Source organism: Hibiscus syriacus, unplaced genomic scaffold (assembly GCF_006381635.1).
Source record: "Hibiscus syriacus cultivar Baekdansim isolate YM2019G1 unplaced genomic scaffold, ASM638163v2 tig00110195_pilon, whole genome shotgun sequence".
Taxonomy (NCBI): Eukaryota; Viridiplantae; Streptophyta; class Magnoliopsida; order Malvales; family Malvaceae; genus Hibiscus; species Hibiscus syriacus.
Genome location: NW_024062621.1, coordinates 1,394,082 through 1,403,609, shown reverse-complemented (window position 1 = coordinate 1,403,609; position 9,528 = coordinate 1,394,082). Strand labels below are relative to the sequence as shown.

Below are 9,528 nucleotides of genomic sequence, written 5' to 3'. Positions count from 1 at the left end.
CTTTCTTAAACATGGGTATGAGATCTAGATTCGACAAATTTTGATCCGATTCGATTTTATAGAGTTAAATTAATTTTAACTGTAAGGTCAATTTGGGTAAGGATCATATTTAGGGTGAAAAATATATGATTCGACCTGACTTATGATAATAATATTGTATTTAGGAATAACTAAAATAATATTCCTATATCTATTTTTTTAAATTAAGTTCTTATTTTACGTAATAAAAATAATTATTATATATATTTGTGTCAAATCGAATTGAATCATGTGCAAGGTTTTATCTCAAAAATTAGATCGAGTCGGTTGGAACCTCACAAAACCCGAACCTACTAACCCTTACTCTCGCCCCTAGATTAGCCATTTTCAGGTCTTATTAATTTAAACTTAAAAAATAATATTTTTTATTATTTTAAATTTAAATAATTTGCCCCCCTCAATAATTAATCCTAACTTTTCTCTATATATTAATTATATTTTTCTTTGATTTCCAAAAGCTCCACCCACACATGAAACCTGAAAGCTGTATATAAAACAGAGAAAAATCCAAAGGGAAATGAATAGTTTATAGTCAGCATCTTTTTGCTGTTTTCAATACGTAAAATTCTCCCTCTATGTGAGCATCAAATGGAAGCGTTGAATTTAATAATGTCTCAAAAGAATATGTCATAAACATCATCAACATATGATAATAATAAAATGAGATGGGATTCGATAACATAATCTACAAAAGGAAGGAATATATCCCATTCCATGTTGTCTTTTTCTCAAGAGCATGGATCATTACCAGTTTTTCCAGCTGCCGATTGGTTAGTGAGACAATTAAACTAATAATACCTTTTGTTGGGAAAATATTTATCCAGCAATGAGAAAACTTTTTGGGACTTGGTACCCTATATGTTTCTTTTGAGCAAAAGGGTGTAATTTGTTGGGAGCCCCACGCCATTAATCAAATGTATTGAATCTTAGATGATGATAATATCAATGCTTTTTAGGTTTGAATAAAGTACACAAATGGTCATTTGACTACAGGGCATTGTTTTATTGAGTACCTGACTCTTAAAAGTTACAAAATGCTTCTCCAACAATATGGTGTTCCTTTGTTGAGTCTCTCGAGTATTAAAAGTTATAAAATGGCCAATCGATTATTTATATATTCCAAACTTGTTCTTTTTCAGTAAAAAAATTGACAGTCGTCTGAGCTGGACGTTAACATGCTACATGAGATATATATATAATAGTCGTTTGAAATTTTGGGATCAAATTTTAGCATATCTCAATCATAAGGTTATCATTCAGCTCAGATTATCGTCAATTTTTTTAACCAATAAGGATGAGTTCATAACATGTGAATAGTTAGATGACAATTTTGTAACTTTTAATAGTCGAGGGACTCAATAAAATAATGTCTTATAATCAGGGGGACCATTTGTGTACTTCACCCTTTAGGTTTTCTAATTTGTGGAATACTAGAATCATAATCAATATTAAGATTTAAACGCTAAATATCAAATTTGAACCTTAAATGTTATGATCGTAATCTAATTATGTTCAAACTGTTAATAGTGGAACAGTGGATATAGCAACATCCATCCTCACCCTGCTCCATTGTCATTCGAATAATATCTAAAAAAGAAAATTCATGTCATCACTTTCACACCAATAGCTGCTAATGTCATCAGTTTGTACCTACTAGTACAAAAGTAGAGGACCAAATTATCCTAAATTAGAGGGATTAAATCTCAAAAGGACTAAAATCATAATTATACTAATATCATATAACACAACATAACTATCAGTTCATGTAACAGTAACAAAACCCTATAACGGTATAAAGAAACAAGATCTGAAAAGATTCCAGGATTTGAATCAAGTGATCCCAAAGTTTTTATTTAGATGTTTGAATACAAAAATCTGTCTATGGATATATTTTGGTCGTTCCTATCTGTTTAGCAGTGAACAGATTCTTCCTGGACGGGCATGCATTGCAGTTACAGTTGAAACTTTAAAATAAAAATTGGAGCCTAAACTTTTCTGTCAAATCTTTTGTTGGAAAGACAAAGTCCAGAACAAAGCACATGGCATGTTTGATACTTGTTGTTCATATGTAGTTAAAATAAACACAAGGTTGGTGACATTTATGTCGCCACTCATTGGTCATTACCCTAACCACATTATCCATTGCCTGAAACTGCCGCATCATAGATGAGTTTGTGCTGTTCATAGGATAGGAAGGGATCCATGGCAGCTAAAATGGTTTGAATTAGGTGATGCACTTGAAATGTGGGAGAGATTTGGACTCCAAAGCACTTGTTTCAATGTGTATCACTCAATCACAAAGATTCGTTTGTGTGTTCATTTATCTTATCTTGATTCGAGACATGGATATACAAATATACATCAAACACATATTGGATATTAATATTTTAAAAAAATGAAGATTATAGATAATATAAAGAAAATGAAATGACAAGTTGAAATTTTTAGAGTCCAAAAATGATAAATTTTCATGTAATTAAAGAAATTAAAGGACTAAATTTGACGTTTTAAGTTTTTATGGGCTAAAAATTGAATTATACCATTGAATTAAGGGGCTAGAAGCCCAATGATCAAAACTCAAATTGCCAAAAATGTAATTTTGGGCAACGTTCATATTTCTGGGCTATCATATGATGAGCCCTTTAGCATATATCTTACTGGATAAGGATATGTTCGTGTCCAAGATTTTTTTTCAGCCGCTTGAAGGGTTTTAACTATAAATTTTCCTGCAAATTCCCATCAATTTTCCCAGGAAAAGTAGTAGGGGAAAATGTCTTCTTTAGGCACTTCAAAGGGTGTTCTTGAAATCGCCAAATTTGGTCTCTATGTTACGATCCCCATCGTTCTTATGTTCACTTTCGCCAACAACACTAAGAATCTCCAGAAATTTATGGGAAATGTAAGCTCTCTTTTACCCCTCCTCTTCATTGTATATAATACTATAATTAACAACTGCATTGTTATTATTTCTTAGATTTTGCTGGATTGATTTTAGTTTTTGAATCTCATGAGGGATTGATATATTTTAATCTTTGATCAGCTTGAATTTAGATCCAAGTTTGATATTTGTTTGAGTTTCCTGAAATTTGGGTGTTTATTTTTTTCCTGTCGAACATGATGTGCTGTTAAGTTATGCAATGTTTTAGCTTGTTGGTTGAGATTTGGAGGGGCCATGTTCTTTAAGCCCATGGATGAAATTCTTCTCTGGATTCTTGTGAGATGGTGGAGTTAACTTAAATGTCCATGGATATCTAATACATATTCAACACTAACATCGAGTTTGAGTTACATAGAAATTCATTCGTGAGCTTTGTATATAATTGAAATGGTGAATTTAGAAACTTCGTTCCGGGGCCATGTTATGTAAGTTAATTTCATGGATGAAAGTAGACGTAAGTGAACTGATAGCAACCGTGTTTGCCTACTCCGGCTACACATGTTTGGAGAAGGCATTATTCTGTTTTTGGCGTGTTGTCGAGGCTTCTGGCTTTATTGCTATATCCATCTCAGACAATGAATGGACCGTTAAAAAGATTAGCTGGGCAAGCCCCTGTTACCTGTGTAGCTTTGAGGTTGTTTGTGCTTTCTCATTGAGTGGGAGACTTATATAAGGCATAATATGTCTACCCGTACATGAGTCATTTACCCTTATCATAAGAGTAAGAAATGAAAATCATTTAGTGCTCCATTATTGACACCAAATTTTATCATTCAAGTTCAAAATTTTCATCTCATCCAAAATATGGAAAAATTCTTATTCATATACGATGCCTTCCATAACGTCTACTCAACCTTAAAAGATATGCATGGATCCTCTTAACTCCGTCCTTTTTCATCATATATAAAATGGTTTTTGCATTCCGTCTAGATACTAGTACAACTTCTACTCGACCGTAAAATATATGCATGGATTCTCTTATCCCCATTCTTTTTCATTTTATGTATTAAATGTATTTTGCATTCCATCTAGACACTAATACAACTTCTAGTCGACCTTAAAAGATATGCATGGATTCTCTTAGCCCCGTTCTTTTTCATTATGTATAAAATGTCTTTTTTTTTTTTTTTGATAGAAGATGAGGCCGCGTAAAAAACCCCCTTTATTTTACCCTCCATGTTATGAAAGTAACATGAAGGGCCTTGAAAGGAGGAAAATAGCGCCTATAGTTATATTAACCAATAGAATAGTACATAGCCAGCCCTTACAACAACCAACACTTCCCAAAACGCATAAGACTTAAAAACCACTTTCAGCTGGACAACGTAGTCACTAATACCATAAGACTGAAAACCAAAAACTGCATAACAAAATGAAACATACACACCAACTCCCCAAATACAAGAAAGCAAATCAACCTATACCCTCCTTAGCTAATCTGTCCGCTTCCCAATTAGCAGCCCTCGATATAAGCCTTAACAAAATGTCCAACCCTTCCAAATTAGAGACTATCTCCTTCACCAATGGTTGGAATAAAGGGGTGCTTAGTTCCGGATTTTTGATCCACTTCAGCGCGTTGGATGAATCAGATTCTAAAATAATCCTCTGGTTACAAACCCCATCAGAATCAATAAGCAAGCTCAACCCCCTCTTAATCGCCAGAAGTTCTGCCATAATCGGGGGACCTCCCCCAACATTTTCAGCAAACCAATGACTCAACTTACCCCTGCTGTCCCTAATCAGGCCTCGTATACCTCCTTTGCTCCACCCCTTCACCATTGCTCCATCAACATTAATCTTTATGAACCCAACTGGAGGAGGAACCCAGCACGAAGGTTTGGATCTTACTTTGTGGCTGACCATTGAATCAGCAAGTGTTAAATCACCCACCAGAGAATCAAAAGGAATCTGCAAATCAAAACTAGCAGCAAACCAAGAAACTATTCTAAACCGAGCAATAAAGAACAACAACACCACATCCAACTTCCCTTTCTTAAAAATAACTTCATTCCTAATTTTCCAAACCGTCCACAAGACTGCCCTTGGATGTAGATCTAAATTGCCGATATTGCAATGTCTAAAATGGTAATTTGGCACAGAAGTTTTTTGTCTGGGAATTAATTCTAACTAGAATGACCATTTTGATGCTTTTATAAGTGTTGCTTATATCTGTCTATCTCAAAATATATGTATACGTGTGTGTATGTATATATATTGTCATGTAGAGTATTTCTTATGGAGTCTAAATCATTTATTTTTTTTCCTTTGATGTGAAGCGATCCTATGTAGTGTATCCTCCAGAGGGACCAAGACCTCAATCACCTGAGGAGTTGAGAGAGATGGCTCGTGAGCTAGCTCGGAAGAAAAACATCCGTTGATGCTCTTTCGGGGTTGTTAGTGATGTATGTAGGTTTCCGGTTGCACCTATTACTATTCTACGAAACCTGCATTTTGTAAGTATGCTGTAATAAAGTGTCGTGCTTCTATGAAAGGAAACAAAATGTCTGGTTTGTTTATGTAACATTAATGGTTAAAATTTTATAGCTAAACTTGCTTTGCTTGCTGATCAAGGAATTTCACGATCTTTAATTGGTATAATGTTAGTTAAACATATATTTGTTCTTCCTACTAGACATTTCGATAAACAGGTGCCCTATATATGCTAATGTGCACAATATGCTCTACTTTTGAAGAATTGCTGCATGACTTTGAAGGCAACAGTGAAGTCACATGATGGATGAATGGACTTTTGGGTCTCGTTAACATTCATGGTAGGTAGTAAATAAACTTATGCTCGAGTTAGCTTGTTTCTTGCTATTCCGTATACCGATTCCCGGTCTATATATGATCCTGTTAAAGAGGGAGGGGAAGGAGGGAATATGGCAAAGTGGTGTGTTTCTTGGCATGAAACTAGAAGTCTATGTTATTTGATGGGTGACCAGCCCTAACATTATATTATAACGAAACTTGAAAAGTGGGATGTATGATAATGTATATTTCTTCATCATCGTTGCTACGAGCCGGGGGCAGTCTTGAACAAGATCGGACTCATTGTTGCTCCTTGTTTCCCATTAGCACTGTTTTCTTTCCAAAACAGTGACCAGGTAGAAAATGGTATAGAAGCAGGAAGTTTAATGCATAAAACAATCCAGGGCAGAATTGAAAAACGACCACAATCTCCAACTCGAAAAAACCTGAGTTCATAAAAATCCAAACTTGAAAAATGGAAAAGCCCGAACTAAGAAAAACTCGAGCCCGAACCTGCCTGAGCCAGCCCGTTTGGAAAATGAGGACCCCAAAGGTAACTGGTTGTTTTTTTTTTATAGGCAATCGGTTTATCCCAAACCACCATAACGTGTGGTTCACAATCCTCCTTTCTTGAAGTCAGCATCTCTTACTTCCATTTGTAAGCCATTTTGATTCCTTTCTTTCCAATGCTCATATTTAGATGATATATTTGGATTTTCACTATCTCATGCCCTGAGAGTTAGTAATTTGACTTTGGTGCTTCTGGGTTTTCACAGTTGCATCATTCCATGGCTTCTTCAATACTCAGTGGAGCTGAGAATCTGAATCTCATCAGTGGAGCAACCCCAACAAGGTTAGCCTTTTTTGGTTCAAATTTTCATTTTAGGTGTTTGCCACAAAAGGGTTTACTTTTTTACAGCAAGAATCAAAAGGCTAGAATCATAGCACCCAAATGTAGTTTATCATCCTCAAGGCCTGCTTCCCAGCCTAGGTTCATACAACACAAGCAAGAAGCATTTTGGTTTTATAGGTTCTTATCAATAGTGTATGACCATATCATAAACCCCGGTCATTGGACCGAGGATATGCGCGACGAGGCGCTCGAACCCGCTGATCTTTATTCTAGGAATATGAAAGTAGTGGACGTTGGTGGCGGAACCGGGTTTACGACTCTAGGTATAGTGAAGCATGTTGATGCGAAGAATGTCACAATTCTAGATCAGTCACCTCACCAGCTTGCCAAGGCTAGGCAGAAGGAACCTTTGAAGGAATGCAAGATAATTGAAGGTGATGCCGAGGATCTCCCATTTCCTACCGATTATGCCGACCGATACGTGTCCGCGGGAAGGTAATAACTCGGTTTACCTTTCTTGTATGACGAATTTTCCATTGAATAGTTGCAGAAATGTGGAAATTGGAATGGTTTATTGTCTGTGATATTCATATTATATGCATTTATATGTTTGAGTTCCTCAGTATTGAGTACTGGCCAGATCCGCAGCGCGGGATCAAGGAAGCTTACAGAGTACTGAAAATAGGAGGGAAAGCCTGTGTTATAGGTCCTGTATATCCAACATTCTGGTTGTCTCGTTTTTTCGCGGATATGTGGATGCTGTTCCCGAAAGAGGAAGAGTACATAGAGTGGTTCGAAAAGGCTGGCTTCAAAGATGTGAAACTGAAAAGGATCGGACCAAAATGGTATCGTGGTGTCCGAAGACACGGCTTGATCATGGGTTGTTCCGTGACTGGAGTGAAGCCCTTCTCGGGAGACTCTCCGTTGAAGGTAGCATAATCTATTTGGTGCTTTTCCTATGGGATAAATGATATTAGAATAACTTCCATATGCATCCTCATTTTGTATTAAAATCATGAATCATTCATACTAGAAATCTTAGTATGCGAGGATATCCGAAGATATTTCTTCTCATGTCCGACATCCGTGTCCTACACATCAAGGCGTAGGTGTATGGATACGAACTTAAAAAGAAATGGACATACTCATGTCAGACACTCACATTCGAGTCCGTCTTAGCTGTTCTCTAACAGCATGTAAATCTTGTTGCAGCTTGGTCCAAAGGCAGAGGATGTGAAGAAACCTGTTAATCCATTATTGTTCCTTTTTCGGTTCATTATTGGAGCAATTGCAGCAACTTACTTTGTATTGGTTCCCATTTACATGTGGATCAAAGATCAAATTGTTCCAAAGGGCCAGCCTATATGAAATGACTCAACTACTTGACTTAACTGCTTATTATTTTGCTCATCTTTCCAACGTTTTTGGAGATATCCGAGTCGTGTTAGACCTATCGATCCGTGTATTGTTTTCCGTATATTATCCATTTATATCGGATTTTCATATATTATATATGTTGATGCTTTGCGTATTCGTATCGTATTTATATATATATTTTCATCTCGAACTTCAAATTATCAATGTGTAAGATCTTCATCATGGGGACCTGTTTTATGCAGTAAAGGCAAATGGAGTACGCGCTTTCACGGATTATCGGAGGTTTTTTCTTTTCTTGTTTTGTTGGCATTTTAATTTTAATATTTATAATTGATGTTTAAAATAATCTAGATTTTATAAAATTTATATATTACTAATATATTTTATATTAATTTGAGATTTATTTTTATAATTAAAACAATAAAATCATAAAACTAGTTATTCCATATTGTTTCAAGTAGATTTTGATATAAATCAAAGTCATTTAATTTATTTTATCGTATTTTTAAATCAATCTAAAACTATTTTGTATTATGAAAAAATAAAAATTATATTTGAAGAAAAATCAAAAAGTAATTATTACTTTCAACCGTAATTTATGTTAAATATTATTTTTGACAACTATATAATAATTATTTAATTTGATGCAGTGATTAAATATTATTTACCACCTAAATCTCAAGTTTAATCCCTTTAGATCTATCTAATACTCTTTAATTTTTTTTAAAAATAACATGTGTCGTAATTGTATTCGAAGATTAAATTTATTGAATTATTTAGAATGAAAATGATTATATATATTAAGAGTTAAATTTATTAAAGTATTTTTGAATTAGAATCAAATTCAACTGGTAATTAAAATATAATAAAAACATAATGCTAGTGACCAAAATGAGAAAACAAAATTATAATAATGGGGTGACTAAAGATGTTATTTACCCTATAACTAACGTTTATAGCACGGGGTTTGAAGGTTGAAAATCAAAGTCTAAACTGTCGACCATATGACTTTGCCCCTCTGCTTATTTCTTACGTGTTAAGGCTACGTCGACTGTACAGTCCTCCTTGCCTAAGTAAACTATTTTAGTTTTTTTTCCAGTATTTTTATTATGTTAATTATATAAATCAGTACCTAAACTCTAAAACTTTTTTTATATGGTACCTAAGTCTCTCTTTTTTTGGGGATCATATCGTTATTTAAATTTGATTTTTTTCTTGAATAGATATTTGTTGTTATCCTAGTATTTAAGAATTAACTAGGTTGTGATAAGCCAATATCATGATAGTAATCCAATTGATTGTTGAAATGTCATGTTAGTACTTACAAGATTTTTTTTTTCAAATTCGAATACAAAATAAAAAAATAACAAACTCAGGTACTGATTTGTAAAATGAATCTTTTATGAAAATAAATTAATAATATCTCAAACTTTTTTTTATTAATTTCCCCCCATTTTTCAAAGAGTACAACCGTACTCTAACCCTAGAAAGAAGTTTATAAAACCGCGTTGACAGCCATGCACATGTAGGGTTTCCTTCATTTATTGACCACGGGTCCACTTTTTTTTTATAA

At 34.3% G+C, this 9,528-nt stretch overlaps 2 protein-coding genes across 2 annotated transcripts; both read left to right on the top strand.

Moving 5' to 3' along the window:
* The first annotated feature begins 2,729 nt into the window (after positions 1–2,729).
* Positions 2,730–5,543, top strand: LOC120218014. The gene is made up of 3 exons (XM_039215024.1): positions 2,730–2,938; positions 5,254–5,357; positions 5,390–5,543. The coding sequence occupies exons 1-2, from the start codon at positions 2,810–2,812 to the stop codon at positions 5,353–5,355; spliced, it is 231 nt and encodes a 76-aa protein (XP_039070955.1). The 5' UTR covers positions 2,730–2,809; the 3' UTR covers positions 5,356–5,357; positions 5,390–5,543.
* A 955-nt stretch (positions 5,544–6,498) lies between these two features.
* On the top strand, positions 6,499–8,056 carry LOC120218276 (2-methyl-6-phytyl-1,4-hydroquinone methyltransferase, chloroplastic-like). The gene is made up of 3 exons (XM_039215257.1): positions 6,499–7,073; positions 7,202–7,508; positions 7,791–8,056. Exons 1-3 carry the CDS (start codon positions 6,514–6,516, stop codon positions 7,944–7,946), a joined length of 1,023 nt encoding a protein of 340 aa, XP_039071188.1. The 5' UTR covers positions 6,499–6,513; the 3' UTR covers positions 7,947–8,056.
* The last annotated feature ends 1,472 nt before the right edge of the window (positions 8,057–9,528 follow it).